At 42.0% G+C, this 17,218-nt stretch overlaps 1 protein-coding gene across 1 annotated transcript in view; it reads right to left on the bottom strand.

The window, feature by feature from the left end:
• LOC141020124 (ras-related protein Rab-26-like) overlaps positions 1 to 17,012 on the bottom strand; it is a 55,893-nt gene extending 38,881 nt beyond the window's left edge. Inside the window, exons 1-2 of the mRNA XM_073495182.1 lie at positions 16,793 to 17,012; positions 14,359 to 14,469 (exon numbers count right to left, since the gene is read on the bottom strand). Of these exons, the coding sequence (XP_073351283.1) occupies positions 14,359 to 14,469; positions 16,793 to 16,978 (297 nt within the window). The 5' untranslated portion in view covers positions 16,979 to 17,012. The remainder of the gene's footprint in view (positions 1 to 14,358; positions 14,470 to 16,792) is intronic.
• Positions 17,013 to 17,218: the final 206 nt, after the last annotated feature.

Genomic DNA, 17,218 nt, shown 5'->3' with positions numbered 1-17,218 from the left:
CAAATGCAATATAGAAAGGTAGCCACTATAGGCATGGCCAAACTGAAAGTGTCTCAGTCTTTCTCCTATCTGCAGTCCCTCGCGTTTTTCTCAGAGAAAGCACTTTTATTTATTTTGGTCCAGTATCATCACAGACTTCTCCAAAGAATATCTGCCAACGCATATGCTGCTCAGATTTATTACAGTTTTTCTCAACTGCTGAGCCACATTTCCTAAAATCATGCACCACTTTCTCGAAACTATAAAAACAAAAAATAATTTACAACACTGGCTTGTACAAGCCTCAAACTTAACACTTTCTCCTTATCAAATGTTGCAGTCAGATGGCACACAGAAACCACCAAACACACGGACCAGATAGACTGCTAAGCAAAGCACTAAAAAGCTGCAAGTGATCACGATCTGTATCATCTGTATCAATTCAGAAAAGCCTATAAATAACTCAAGTCACAAATGTAAAACAAAATGTCAAAATACGGTAAGTACGAGAGCAGAACTGTAAACAACATGCCGCTGACGTGTGTCTACATCACATGTGACGTTAGTCCTGGTCCAGAGAGCAATGGAGTCCAGACTTCACTAAACGTTTAGCAGAGCTGATCACTAAATAGGGTCATAATCCAAGAATCCTTCTCGAAACTATAAACTGTGACTGCTCCCTCGCTCATTCAGCCAGTCGAATCCTCCCCAGAGAAAGGTAAAGAATGTCTCAATTACTTTTACAACAAAACAGTGAAGTGAAGCTTCTGCAGCACATTAACACATCAGTCAGAGACCTTGATGAAACTCACTTCATGAAACCTCTCTGTCAACCCTGAAAGCAATGTTCTGTCCTTTATGACTGCATTCCTACGTGGGATTTAAAAGCTGTATCTCAGGCGGTTGGTCCAAATATCTTAGCCATATAGCCCCACTACTACCAGCATTAACAGTCTCTCATCTAGTGTGGTTCCCTATTCTAATCGTGTTAAAAAGAGGCCCGCAACCTAGGTGTTACTATTGGCTCAGAGTTTTGATGGCCAGGTGCCTAATATTCCTGCTTTGTCCAAATAAGAAGTTTAACCAGGTGGTTCCTTTCGTGGCAGATTTCCCACGTGGTCATACATGCTTTTTATCTCCTCCAGATATCCAACACAGGTATCAGCAGGTGAAACATCCAAAGACTAAAACCTATACAAACCCTGCTGCCAGGCTTTTTGCTCGTTGTAAGAAGTAACCACATCACACCGATCCTTGGAACTTGTTTTTTTAAAACCATAACCCATGGTTGGGATACTGCTTTTCCAAAATCTTGACAAGTCACTGAAGGAGAACGGGCTTTTGTCTCGTGCACATGCGCAAGTAATGCTGTGAGTAAGACTGAATGTAAACAAGAAAAGCTCCATATGGCACCTCTAACAAGCAGTTGTGCAACCTGAGATGTGTGAAGCGGTTTTTATGTTTGCGATAAAAACGATAAACAGAAACAACAAACCATTCGGCATATTTCAATAAATCAGTCTGGAAGGAAATTCTCCCCATTTTCATTTGCCTCTTCACCGTTTACATCTCTCAGCCGCTTCGTCCGGCGACGTCTCCCATACTCCAACAAGTCACTTCCCACCTCTTTCATGCCGTGGTTAAATATTCATGCTGCTCCTCAGGGCTCGCCTCTCTAGATCCCTGTGACATTATGGCAGCAGGTGGCAAAGCTGCTTTTCATTAATTACAAAAACACCTCCCGAGGCAGAAGTGAACCCCACGCCCCCACACACAAAAGTTTATGCATATACATACTTGATAACTTTAAGGGCTGATGGTTGTAAATCAACACAACCAACTATAAAACTAGACACACAAAAATAATTACTGACAATCCAGCAACATGGCTTGAAGTAAAGGTCACATATACATATAAACGCACATGTACAGTGCCTGGTTCTGTGCGCCTAACTGTGCCTCTGACTCTCATTGTAGCTCCCATACTTCATCTTCTTAATTCAATTCATTTTTCAAGCAGAAAAACATTACTGCTACTCGATGGCATGATCAAGCTTGGCACTTTAATTGCACCCACTCAGAGAAGGCAGGCAGGCAGACAGGCTGGCAGAGTGGATAATGGAGAAATCAGTCAGCCATCGTTCGGCTAACTATAAAAAGGAAAGAAAAAAGAAAAAACGTATAGAAGCTGGAAACAAGTGAAAGACAAGATGTATGAAGACTGTCAGGAGTGAGGCGATGGACTGTCAGTGACACGCACAATGACGGAGGGAGAATCAAAGAGGAGCGGAAGCTTTCAAAACACAAAGATGTAATCACAAAGTCACTGCTTGATTTCTATGATGGGTCCGTTATCGTCCTCTCACATGCCAGAGCTGCCTCTCTCCCTGCTGTCTGCTTTTCCATCACTCGCTCTCGAAAATGGACACTTACAGACTCCTATAACAGTGTCTGCAGGATTTAAATCCTCAAATCCTTCCAAGAAGCAATATTAAAGACTTAATTAAAGTGGAGTCAAGTTCTATTGTCCCATGGGGAGGAATTTAGTCTTTAGCAAATGTTTAAGTGAACAAGACTTGAAGTTAGCTTGCAGTGTTCAAATCATGGCTAGATGTGCATGACTTCCTGTATTTCAATCACAGACAGGTCTTTAAAGCATTAAGATGTGTGGAATTTACAAAAAGGCTACAAGCAAACACAGAAACGTTCAGTCAAGTCTCTTCTTTGTCTTTTGTCAATAGTTGGAGACACTCAAATGCCTAACTCCATCAGCATCTTTCAACTAATCAAGGCAACAGCATCTACTTCTCTGCTTCTGTCATCAGCTTGATTTAGACTCTTGCTGGTTTGCGATGACAATAGAAAAGCTGCACAATCAGTTTGTTTCAGCATAAAAGGAAAATCAACTGCCACTGAAGCAAAGTATGCAAATGCACTCGTTCTGAGGTGCATCTAGCTGAGTAGCAGTAATTGCTCGATGACTAACATCCACTTGTTGCATGAGTCAGTCTCTCACAAACAAGCGGTCTGAAGATGGCGACCCGATGCTCCTCTGAACAAACGTGTTGATGAAGGTTCTCAGTCATCCAGGTCATGGCAATTCTAAGTGCTGCATTGTAGGCAACTGGACGTGTTTCAGTTTCTTGAAGACATTTAACCTCTCATCCAAAAGGCTCCTTCGGTTCTAACTAACTGGACGGGAGTTGCGGGCTTTTAAACTCTGTGTGGGAGTGTCCTTACAGAGTCGTTAAGGACACAGCACTTAGAGTCCTCTGAACAAAGAGATTTTCAGCCATTAAACAGACACTTCAACATGCAGAGTGTCTAAAAAGTCTCAAACAACGGACGTCAGCTCTGATGTCAGCGCACTGAAGTCAGGAGCAGCCCACAGTGAGGGTTTGGGGGTGTATAATGTACACACACGCACACAATCACACACACGCATGCACATATCGAGTCTTTTCCAGTCAGAGATGAAAGTAAAGTGATTCATATCACGCTTGTCCTAATTTAATCTATTTCAGAGTGCCATCGCTGACGATGGACTGGCTCATGAGTCAATGGTGCAAAGGATGATGGCTCACTCAGCTTGCATGAGTGTGTCTGCGTATGCATGCTGTGCGTTGTATGTGCATTTGAGCCGTGTGAGCGCCACACTAAGCCTGCGAATAGTGATTATTTTCATAATTAAATAATCTGATTATTTTATCAATTAATGGTCTGGTCTATAAATGATCAGAAACAGTGAAAAAGTGGTAAGTATTACCAGAAGATATCACTTAAAAACATCACAAGTAAAAGCACCGACCCTGTCCATGTTAGTTTATTATTACTGATGCATTAAAGGGGAATTCCGGTATTTTTAAGTGTCGGCTCTTTATTTACATGTTCTGGTGTGTAAATGATTCAGACGTACGAAAAGTTTGACCTGAGAAGCTAATGTTAGCAGCGAACCACCCAAATCAGTAAGCTGAACAGAGTACGCCTACGCTACTGTATTTTAACATCGGTCATAATGGTGGTACTTGGTGAACCTAATATTTTTGGAGGTGATACATGATGTCATCATCAGTTATCAGCCTGTTTCACCTCTGCAGCTGATGTTTCAATCAGCAAATAACTTGAGCTTTACAGAGAAACTGCATGCATTCAAACACGTCACCTGCATCCCAAAACACGGGGACGGCAGTCAGCAGACGTTGCCAATTTACACAAACATTATTTGCCAACAGTGATGTAAGAGCGACGGCTAATAATGTGTGGCAGGAGTCAGAGGAGACAGATGCATGTCAGGAGCTTCCTGCCTGGAGCTCCCCTGGTTAATTAACAGCTGCCACATCTGTTCAGCATTGTTATCCGTGTTAGTTTGTATATTGTGTGCGCGCATGTGTATGCGTGTGTGTCACTGACACCCACTAAATGTGCCACTGAATGTGTGACGGAATGGAACTGAACGGAAACCACACCAGTATCTCACTTCATGATTAAAATAAGCAAGCCAGACAGCCATCTGCCATCAATAATCTATTGATGCAGAGATTCATATTTAAAAAGACACTTTTAATGTTTAATGTCCTGGAATGTACTTCACATTTACTCTCTCCCCGTGTGTTTTCCACAATAACCTGATCACCCGTCACAATAACCCCATCTTCCCCAGAAAGATAATTAAAATCTCCCTTTCTCCTCCTCATCCCTGTGGGATCATCATGAGATCTGTGAATTGACTATCCAACACATTTTCAGCCAATTTAGATACTAAGCTGTTATCAATTGTATTGACCACATGACGAGGGATCAGGCTTCTTGCAGGACCATGAAACAGTGTTTACCAGAGGTCGACGAAAACACAGAAAATGCAGCCTCGGTGATGAATCGCATGTCCGAGTTGGATGATTGGCTCGGCATTATGGGGGTCAGAGGTCAGGCAAGTCATCAACATTTACAGCTTCTATTTCAGGTGGCATGACAAAGGACAGAAACAATCTCGGAGAAATAAGATGCACCTTCGACAGACACAGACACAACTGCTTCCTTAAACGATAAACGCATCACTTCCTTAGAAGATTTGTTATTATTGTATTTGTAAGCATGTAAAAGCATTTTTTCATTGCCATATATATGTAGATATAATCAGTTAATTGTTAATCGCATTATTTTATCTTTATTATGAAAATAATCCATATTTTTGCAGACCTTGTAGCAGCGATAAGCCAAAGCCTAGTGTCTAACATCAACTGCAGACCTTTATTTACTGAGTGGAGAGTTCAGTCACTCCGATGTTTCATTAGATGAGGGAGTCTGGGTATCTCTTCCCCCTGAATCTCCACTGCGGTGATAGATCCAAACAAACTCACAGCTTAATTAAAATCTCGAGTAAATGAGATGCACAGAAAACAGCGTGCTACCTTCTTCCATGTATATAGAATAACATATGCTTTAAGGTGACTGGGTGCATCATTATAGAACGATATATGCAGAAACACCTTCAGCTCCTCATTATACTTCCAAAGACATGCATATATACTACTGTATGTGTGTAAAGGTGAGTGATGCCAACTTCATGGTCTCCCACTCTGGTTATTAGACTTTAAGATTTCCAGCTGATTCCGCCCCTCTGCGACTTGATTAACCCTTCCTGCCACCCCTACGCTGCTGCTACCCCCGTCTCCTCTCCTTGCTCACTGCTCTGGCAGGTGTATCGCACACATCCTCACTGCCAAGGAAAGGCACACACACTTATTAAGAATTTTTGAGCATTGCCGGCATAATAACTGTAGTCTTACTTGAATAATTCAACAGTCTGTTCTGTTTATAGACAGATAAATGGATGAATTATAAATCAGTCATCGCTGATGGCTGATGCAACAAATCGCACTGGGCAGTTCACCCGAAACACTGACGGTCATGTAGAGCTTCTGTAGCTGCTGTTTCAGCTTCATTGTGAGATTCATGCTCCCAAAAGTACGTAAATTCAGAGCAGGTGCTCTCTTTTTGTAAAGGAAATCCTCCCATCAGCGTTATTTGGTTTTTATCCTGATTAATTAGGATTAGAGCGAGCTTATTTCCTGTGTTTTCTTGACCATGGCGAAGGTCAGGACTTTTTATTTCCAATGCCTCTCTCAGCCTAAAAGCTGTGACGTTCTTAAAAGCAGGAGAACAGCGCTGAAACGCATCCCCACTCCAAGTTATCTTTAAAATCAGATAATTTTGCAGATGCCTGATTCATAGCCCCCACCCCCACATACATACATACCAAGTACATCCAAAAATAACATCAGAGGGAAGTGGAATCTGAATCAATGGGGCTGTCTCTTATGAGTGAAAGTCTCCCGCTGTGAAATGGGAACTTGATTTTACACGATTCAACTCCATTAGGGAGGCGTGAAACGTCTGGTCCAACTTGTGACACACAGAGGGGTCAGAGTGTCATGAGTGTAGATGGGAACATGACGAGCGACTTGTCAGGGAAAGCAAAGAGGATAGTGGAGGAATGTGTTACAGAGAGAGTGTTGGTATGTACTCTTTATGCGTATCAGCCTCTCTGCGCCCCCATCACTTGTTTCTGCAATGTGTAACTTCAGTGAGAGGGTAGGATCGCAGCGTTACACACATGTTTACTTCGTTTTCAACACATAACATTGTGATGTAATGAGTTTTGTTTGAAGTTAGCACCTACATTACGTCTGACAAATTGTTACAGACCTGGGATTTGTCACTAGAGAATCTGGACCAAAGTGATGTAAAGGCCAACCGACTGACATTACCATCCTTAGAGCCATGCCGCTAACGTGGCTAAACACAAAAAACCTCACCCCAGCCTGGATTTGATATGTGAATCACAGTTGCTCTCAGATTTGCTTCAGTCTCACATTAATCAGTGGTGAACTCAAGCCCATCCATTTTCGCTGTAGCTCACTAAGACATTTTCCCTAAAGTAGCACTGCATGGGTAAATCATTAAGATAAAGGTCTTGTGTACAATACAGACTACAAACAGGGTGAGATGAATTAGTATGCCAAGTGTGATCCATGTCTCTTCAAGCTGTCGGGGACGTTTTATGGACCTCTCCTGGAGAAAGTGCTGGAAGTAAATCATTGGAGAAAGGAGGAAGTGTTGTGATGTTTCATCCGCCAAGTGTGGTCCGTGGTAACTGCTTCAGCTCCAGTATGTATTATTAGCTTATGGTGGACATCACATGCCAATACGATGCTTATTTTTTGATGGAAACAACTAGAAAACTTGTACAGTCTCTGTGTGTGCTAACCATTTCACTTCGGACTGCTTTCTCAACGAGGACCAGCAACGTGAAAAAGATGCTCATAAATGTCAACCTCATGGTGCCACTATAGGGAAAATAAGAGGATCACCAAAGTCATTAGGATTCATCCTCTGGGAACCATGAATGTCTGTGTGCCAATCCATTTTGTAGATGCAGACTAAATGCAGTCTAACTAAAAAGTAAAAACAGTCACCACCTTCCTGGTTACACTGAAGGAAAGGTCAAAGATTTCAGAGTGGGTAAGATTCATCCTATGAGGAACATGACCGTGAAAAATTGCATGGCAACCCATCCAATAGTGGTTGAGCTATTTCAGTCTGGACCCACATCGTCACCCCAAGAGGCTAAAAATCCCAAAGTCTGATGATGCGTCCTCTCACGCATCATTCGAGATCTGCCTTCCCGAGTCAGACAAGCCATGTTTTCTAGGGTGCAGAGAGGTGAAATCTGTGGTTGCATAAGAGGTCTGTCACTCGGGCGCAGCAGACATAACTGACAGCTGGGAGCAGCTCGCTTGTCTCTCAGCAGAGGTGAGAAGTGCTGCTCTTCTCCCCACCATCGCATTTACGTTGACTGAGGGATTGAGGGATTACTTCCCTCCGGTGCCGTGAGGTGAGGTAGATTGTGAAGAGGAAAAGAGGAACAAAAGCTTGTTTTCCTGCCACATCAGAAATGAAATCTGTTGGGAGTATTGTGTATAGTGTGTGTAATGATAATTGGCTTTCATCTCTGAGCATCTTTGCGTTTCTGCTTCACTCTCATATGAATTCCTTCTCTCTCTTTCTTTCTTTCTTTCTTTCTTCCTTTCTTTCTTTCCCACTTAATAGTCGTCTTTTTGACTTTCTAAGAAATTCCACCTTAAGCTCTTTTCCAAAAGAAGACATTTCGACCCTTGTAACAGAGAAAGAATCCTCTCCGTGGCTGACAACACTGTTTTTCAGTAAATAACGTTTGGGACTCATTATGCTTGCAGCTAAGATAAATTCAACAACTTCCCTGCCGCTGTTTGTCACTGAGGGATTTAGTTGAAAGAGAGAATAAAATGTTTTGCCTTCAGGCTACAGCGTTTAAAAGAATAAACAACACTCGCACATTATTTTTAGCAAAGAATATGCAAGGAAATGCCAAATAGCATGCCGGGGAGGAAAGTGACAGAAAAATGAGGCAAACTGAAAGTATGATGGATTTAGACAATCAAGTGGGGGAAATTGATATTGGTCCCTCAGTGTGTGAAAATCTAATTGTAGCAAATTAAGACGGACGGGCTGACATGTCGAATATTTCGTGAGTTTGCTCACAGATTGGTAGATTTGGCAGCCTTGTATACAGAGCTGCAATAATCAATTAATTAGTAGTCAATTGTTAAATTAATCACCCATTATTGTAATAGTCATTTAATCAGTTTAAGTCATTTCAAAAGGTGCAAAATGCAAGAATTGGCAAAGTGTCATATTCATACTCCTTACAAATAGGGGCAGCATATCGCCAGAGTGACTGCTGAACTCCTGCTGACTGTATTCTGTTCATACATCCGTGACTGAAGCTATTATTAGCTTGTTAGCTCAGGTAGCCATTCAGCTAGCCAGACTACTGGGGGTGTGTTGGTATTTACACTGCTAGCACAGGAGCCTTGGGCAGGTGGGAGAAATGGATTTTGAGGCCTGGGGCTAGCTGGTTAGCATGCTAACTTTAGTAGATATCTCTGCAACGCTGTACATAGCGGCCTTGACTTCAAAACTGTTATTTCATCACATTCTCCAGCACCAAGGACAGCTCCCACCATACCCTGTAGCTACTTTCACATTCAGTACTCATTTAAGGGTACGTCTGCATTTTCATTTTTGTCAGCTTATTTTGTTTGTGTCATGAAGCTCCATTAATGTCCATAAAAAAAGACATCAGTGAGCCACATTTATGCACTCCATTATGCTGAACACGGGCACTGTAGTCTATTTTGAGTAAATCCCACACACATCGCACTGCCGTCGTGAATACTGACTTGATCACCAGTCAATCCCCTATCAATTAAACACATTTCACTCCCGCTTGAGTTAATTAAGTTAAAACCTACAAATTCCAAGTTAACTATTCATTTGAGATCTGCTTTTAAAGATTCCCATCTATGTCTTCAGTATGAATCAGTGGGCTTGAGCCACAGACAGGGTGGAGGCGTTTGTTGACAGTGGGAAACAAAATAATGTGTAATAATAATGATCCCAGACCCACTAAAGCTACAGTGGATATCAACTTTCTGCCAAAAACGCAGCACTACAGTTCCACCCTTTTGCCAGAATAATCATGAGAAAAATTAAAGGATAACTTCACCAAAAAAAAAAGAAAATTCTGTCACTATCTACTCACCTACATGCTGATTGAAAGTTTGTAGTCCACAAAACATTTCTGGAGCTTAACAGCAAAATAGCGTCGCAGTATTCTCTTAAACAACTGAAGTAAATGTGAGAAAACGAAAAAAAAAAGAAAAAGAAATGGCTCTATATAGCTCGTCCAGCATAATCGAAATCTTTATCTGTGGTAGAAAGATGGATGTTGATCTGTGCCCCGCAGAGCTAGACAAATATAAGACAAGCATGGAGGAGTCTTCTTAGTAATTGCCAGTTACCTTTTAGAGAGTCCTGCTGAGCTACTCCTGATTCATTTTGTGAAAGAGACTCTTCCACAGGCAGGGCATTCAGCTAACCTTGGAGCTGTGTGAATTACAAGTGACATACGGTGAGTAGATATATAATAGTAGAGACAGAAAAATGGAGAAGGTAGAGAAGAGAAGAAACTGTCATGTGATTTTTATGCTTGTGCGTGTCCATGCATGTTACGAATCCATCTTTCCCCTGAACACTAACCAGCGGACTGCAGTGTGAAAAACACGTCAGAGGTCTTTTTCACTCAGAGCAAAAGGCTGAATATTTGCAGGAGCCTTTTACACCCACCTGATGCCTTTCACATGCTGCTTACGACCTCCTGATCGAAGCAAAAAACAAGAAAATCACGAGCACAATCAAGCACGAAGACGAGCTCTGGCCTTTGGTCGATCTCAGTCACCTGCCCATCACTTAGCACCTGCATTACCATGGCAACTGATGACCTGCACATGCTGTACTGTAGCTTACAAGTGCCCTATTGTGTCCTGTTGCTCTATTCTGAATGTGATGACTTTTGCAAATTGGCGTTTTGTTATGATTTAGCAGTTTCCAATAAAAAGAGTTGTAACTGTGTGTAAACTGATTTTATTTCAGTTGCAGCATCCAATAAAGCTTTACATCTTCAGAGTGGAGTGGACATGATAATTTATTAGGAAAATATTTTATTGATAAGAGAGCTGTAGAGGTGAAATCACGTCCAGCTAACCTGCTTTGGTCTAAATGTCACTGCCATAAATGCACCACGGGGCCATGTAAGATCTGTTATTTTTCCTCTCTGTAAGAATTTGTCAGAATGAGATTGAGATATGTAACATGATACGGTCTACATGGATTTAATGCGATCAGGCACGATCTTGTTTTTCGCTCATTTTGTATGAATTTATCCCTCTTTTTGATCCCTTTTTATAGGCAGATTTTATAATCAAATGCAATTTGCAGTGGGGTTATATTTCCAATTCTGACTCTGCATCTAAAGCCGAACAAGGCACCGGTGCAGCTCTGTAATCCTGAGAACATGCCGAAGCTTAAACGAGATGAGGCTACAATAAACAAGAGGGGGTAGGAAACACAGGATCTCGCTGCTGCTTTGAAGTGGGAACCGGATCAAATCCCCATACGAAGCAAATTGCCTTTCTTTCCCACCAACTAAAAGGGATCAAAACTCCTAAAAATAACAACTTGCTGACTCCCTGTCTCTTTTTCTCTTTGTTTATCTTCCATGGGAAGACAAACACCAAGGATCGTCATGTTTTCCTACTCAACAAACTCCTGGTCTCGCACTTTCTCAAACACACTATTGACGTGTATGTTTACAGAAACTGGGTGTCAAGTCTGTTTGCTCACAACAATTTGGTTCGTTCTGTACTTGTGAATTTATGTAAAATAAAACTCTGCAGTCTCATTAACAGCCCTCGAAAAATGCCACGTTAATACTGACCTACAGTACATTATCACTCAGGAAAGGATCCTTGTGAGTCGAGGTCGATTTCACTTGTACCGGAACCATTTAACAAGAAACCATGCAGAAGAGAGTAGAAGCCTTGAGGATAACAATAAAATCATTCATGTCACACAGCTACGTACAGCACTGTAATTAAATAATAAGTCAATATGACAAAAGAGCAGACTAAGCGCTGAACTTTATGAATTTTGTACTTTTTCATCCATTTAGAGGTAAATGAAGAGGGCGAGGATAGCTGATGAAGGCCTCTGCTTTGCTTCGATAGGCCTAAATGTACATCGGGCCTGCAGACACGGTGTTATAAGAGACGTTACATAAGTAAATAAATCAACTGCTCATCCACCCACAAACTCATCCAACCCACTCACAGGACTATACAATGGTAAGATACTTGAGTTGAACACACACACACACACACACACACACACAAACACACACACAGGCAGCCCATGTGAGCGTGCCTCCCAAGAGTATAAAGGATCTAATGTTGCCCTCACACTCGTGTAACGGTGTTAACTTTGGAACTTTAAACAGTGTTTTCAAATATGTTAATTCACCTCAATAGGTGGAGGGGACGGGGATGGGTGGAGGAACGAGTCAAGATTAACTTGCACAACGAGTGTCAACTGAGCTCAGACAGATTGGTGAGTCAGTAACTGACAGGCACTAACTGTACGTGATGAGGGAGGGGAAGCAGTGACCCTCTTTCATGGACCAGATGCACATGGCGGACTTTTTCCTCTGACGTCATGCTCAGGGTGGGAGGCTTTAATGCTGGAATGATGTTGTGCTGCCGTGTTCTGGCTTGAAAGTTGTATAAATGTTGGGAATCTGACAAATTGTTACCATGTCACCACTTCCCGTTTGATCAGTAACTGATAAGTTGATGGATCGTGGCAATCTAGAGGGCCATATTTCCAGGCAAAACAGCATATTTGATAACCTGATTGCTAATGTTAGCATTCAACCACTTTCTAGTTAGCATTACCATTTAATTACATTCAGTACGTTTCAGTTCCAGTGGTAAATAAACGTGTCCAAGTTGATATTTTGAACTTAATTTACGCCTTATAGTATCGTGTAGCTGGGAAGCGGCTGAATGCTAACGTTAGCTGATGTCTAACGGAAGCTAACAGGATTCATCAGTTGCTACTGTAATCCAATGGGAGGCAGTGAAATGAAAAAGCAATTTATCAGATCCCCTATGTTTACTGGACCTGGAACACAGCAGTACAACATTTGAGCTTCCATCCCTGAGTCATATGTAAGAGGAAAATGGCCGCCATGTGACAATGGGTGGGTCTATGGGTGACTGGATCAGCAAGCAGCTCACCACATTTAAAACTGTAAACATGTTGACCACTCCGGTCAACATCAAACACTGAAATCTCAAAAAGGGGAAAAAATAAAAAAAACAAGAAACCACAAACTATGGTTAGTTAAAGGACCGCTGCACTGATTTTACACATCAAAGTCAGGTCTCGTGGAGTAGAGCATGGATACCCGTCGGGACCTGTGCTCCATACACTTGGAACATTTAAACTTGATACAGTTATATCTATAGGGCAGTTTAATTTGATTTCAAGCTACTCAGCATTTGAATGTAACTGTTTTTAACTATGTGCTGTCCTGGATGGTTGTCTTCCATTTATCTTTTCTGCAACTCTGTTTTATTTGTGTTTTGTCTTATTTGTTTGCTTGCAGTTTCTTATCATCTTCAAGCACTTTTTTCCCGTTTGACTTGTATTCTGTCATATTGCTTCTTATCTGTTATCATTTTTATGTACCCATTCTGCTTTTTCTCTCTGAGATTACGTTGGTTGTTTCTGTTTGTTATCACATTTTTGCATCTATTCTGTTTTTTTTTTTGTGCTCTTGACATCAAATGATTTTTCGAGATATAAATAAAGCTTGACTGAATGAATGAAAGTGTCTGTGTTGGGGCTATATACTTCCAACACAAAACTGATGTTATTTGCTACTTTCTGCATTGTACATGTCTGTAATCAAGGTAAACAGGGAAGCTATAACCATGGTAACAACTCCATGACAGGGTAACACAAACTCAGAGCTTCATTGTAGATAAACGTCTGGCTCGAGTCAGGTTTGGACGTAAAAAACACAACACCTGTCAAGTTCATGTTGGTTACGTCTCTCTTGGACTCCGTCAGAACGAGCTGCAATCTATTGTGGAGTACTGCATTTGTACTGCATTTGATTCTTTTACTTTGAAAACTGTCTTTTGTGAGCGTGTCAGTGTTAGAGCAGCACAATACCAAACCGTCAGTACACTTAACACCACTCGGACAAAGTGTCAACAAAAACTGATTACAGTACATGTGTGGTTTGCTGCGATGTTCTTGAACTAGACCATTTTATGTCGTACAATACATCTGACAAGAACTATGATAAATATATTATCTACTATGTGCCTGCACATGTGTCAGTCAGTGTTAGGGCAATTAACTTAACTTGACCTGTCAGAAAAGACAATGCGAGGGTGAAATCTAAAAGTAGAAGTTCAGCCAACACCCAAGGCCGTAACTGTAGCTGATTTAGCCTGTGCATGAGGTCACTGTAGAGCTCGAGGGACGTAACTGTCTCTTTTGGTCTCCCTGGGGCTTAGTGTCACTCTGAATGATTTCCTGTCCCTGTGTCTGAGACAGACAGAGACACCTGAGTGTGATCGTTAAGAAAGATGGACAAATTCCTTCCCGGCTGCCCATGTGGGACCACAAAACTGGCGCAAGAGAGATTATCACCCAGGGAGACAAAAAAACTAAAGCATGTCAAACTAATTTAAGAAATCAATATCCTTTCTCGTGAGACTTCTAAGACAGGACATATTCATAGCTCTGGGGCACATAAAGACACTGAATAGCTCCCATTAGTGCATATGGCCCTGTTTTACGAAAGGTGCTTTTGTGTTAGTGAGTGCATGTATGTGTCGTTTGTTGTGTCCATCGATTTAAACTCACCCTGAAGTCGATGCCCACAGTGGAGATGAAGCTGCCAGCCAAGAAGGCTCCGTCTTTAAAACGGACCAGGAGACATGTTTTCCCCACACCAGAGTCCCCAACCAGCATCACCTGCACAGGGAAACCAAGAGGGGAAACTCAGCCAGGCTAAAACTAAGAACAGAGAGTACAACCAGAGGTGTGAGGGGTAAAACTTCAGACTGTCTGACTGATCGCAGAAGATAAATGTCAGACAGCACATTTGAATCATTCAACTAAATTAGTCCTGGCATTTTGGTGTTCAGCCAGTGAAGATGGTGTACGTGAATGAGTGTGTGACTGCTCATCAGCGGGTGAACCTTGTCTGAATGTACGCAACCATCTTAAAAAAACATTCAAAAACAGACACACTCAGGCTTTGCTCCTGCTGAACACACACACACATCGTGCATTTCTCTTTTTATTCAGAGCCGTGATGAAATTAATAGTTTGATGTGATTACTTTTATCAGGTTAGCTGAGGGACTCTGAGCCCGAGACCATGGAAATCAAAAGGTGCCTCTTGGGTGCAGAGAGGAAGCAGCAGAGAGGAGATGAAAGACAGAGGAAGAAGAATGAAGGGATGTAACAGGGTCATGTTACAGATACACCTTGTGGCAACAGGTTATATGTGCTGTTATTGCAAAGTCAACCACATTGGATTGTTTGTTTTGCTCCTGGCTTCCTTGTGGCTCCTTGCATTAGCTAGTGTTAGTGTTACAAGCATGGCTAACGCTAGCAGCCTGGCTATTGTCCAAAGCAAGAAACAATAACAAATAATCCCAAATCCCCACAGCCTAGTGAAAGTGAGGGTTATGGGGAATCAATATAAATGTGGACGATGTCATTTAAGCCAAAAAGTTGTCTATTTCCACGTGAAATCCCTCATTTGCCGGAACAAATCCTACCCGGTGGCAGACAGTGAAAACAAGGCTTGTAGGACACTATTATAAATGTGGACGATGTCATTTTTGCTTTAGTCATTAAACTGTGTAATCAATATTTACCTCATAATGTTAAGTTATAGCAAAAAATAGTTGTCTATTTCCAATTTCTTCCTTAATTTTTCCGGTAAATTCCTACCCAATGGCAGACAGGACAGCATTTTGAAAGCGAGGCTTGTAGGGAACCAATATAAATGAGGATTAAGTCATTTTTCTGTAGTCATTAAACTGTGCAATCAATATTGACCTCATAATGGTAAGCTTAAGACCAAAAGTTATTTATTTCCACTTTCAATTTGTCTTTTTTTTTAACCTCAGTATCTCATCTCTTCTTTCATGCAGCTCTGCATGAGCTAAATGTTTACAGAGTGTGCAGGAGGAGGCACCTGGCCTCTCCCTGGCCTTAGGTTGTTATAAATAAAATGCAATCAATTTCCTCGCTGATTCAATGCAGAGTAACGATCAGAGCGAGCAGTAAGTTGGGTTGAAACACGGCACAGTGCCTTAGAAATCAGAAAGAGGGATGCATATAGCACAGGTTGAAGCTCCACTTGTTGGGAGTAAAGGCTACAGGTGGGATCTTTTCGATCCAGTCTTGCAAAACTAAATATTACAACTGAATCTATGCAAAATAAACATGGCACTGAACAAAAAACTATTAATGAAACAGAAAAAGACAGTTCATAATGAAGTGGTTTGGGTGGAAGAATCAAACCAATTGTTCTGCAAAAACAAGCCACCGTGCTCCACTCACATCAAACAGCTGCTTCAAAAAACACGGAGTAGGTGGCACAAGTCCCTTGAAGCTATGCTGGGAGTACGCGCCGAGAGAGTCTGTGGGTGTGAGTCCGTGTTTGTGTTGCGGTGAAGTGACAGCTCTCCACTCACACAAGTGCCTCACATTATGGTGAGGTGAAGCGCGCCAGCCAACTGCTCACTGTTGTTTAATGCGAACCTTGCTGCTGCCGAGACAAAGCGGTTGCGCATGTGATTTGTTTGTTGGCTGTTGCGGGGCAAGAGAACACATTTGAAGTAACATTATAATGAAATACCTAAAAAGATTTTCTATTCTATTTTTGTTTTTTTTGAAAAATGACCAGAAACAGAGGTCCCCTTTTGGTCAGTGTAGACATATAGTCCCCTGTTAGCGATATCTACGTGTATGTGTGTGCTTGCACCTTTACAGGTTATCGATCGGTGTATTGACACAGCTGGTGTCAGGAGCTCGCTCATGTTTAATGGATAAAGGTGGTAGTAAAACGAAAGGCGGTGACGAGAATAAAGTAGAACACAAACAGGGTTGTTGTGTATTTTCGTCTGAAGGGGAAACAAAAGCCATAAATATGACCCAGATCTTTTACTCCGTGTATAGTTCACTGACCTGAAACCTCTCCTTTATTACTTGTAGGTGTAACATGATCAAATAAAGCCCACTTTTACACGAGTTGCAGTTTGCACATGCACGGATCTTACCTTGAAGGCGATGTCATAGAACTCGCTGCTGTTGCTGATGGAGGGTCTGCTGGGATGGACCACACCGTTCATCTGAACGATGGCCGGGCTGCTCCGCGCAGCTTTCCCGGTCCCTTTCCCGGTCGGGCTGCCCGCAGACGGGCTGCTGGTCCCGGCTTTGCCTTTGGCAGCCTTCTTGCGAGACATTTCTCAAGATTTCAAAAAAAGTATCTTCGGGGATTCGAGCTGAATCAGAACAACACCAACACGATCTCGGATCTCGGTTCCGCACAGGAGCTGAAAAGTTGCAGCGGCTGAGAAGTTAAATAAGCAGATTTGTTTTTCACCTGCGCGCTGCACGCATGTTCCTCGGTGCCTCTCTACTCTCAAAGTAGGGCTGCAGTTGTCCTCGAAATGCAAAAAGCGCTCTCGCTTCCGTTGTTGTTG

Source organism: Pagrus major, chromosome 23 (genome assembly GCF_040436345.1).
Source record: "Pagrus major chromosome 23, Pma_NU_1.0".
In the NCBI taxonomy this organism is placed as follows: Eukaryota; Metazoa; Chordata; class Actinopteri; order Spariformes; family Sparidae; genus Pagrus; species Pagrus major.
Note: the sequence above shows the minus strand (reverse complement) of the source record. Positions and strands in the feature narration are given on the sequence as shown.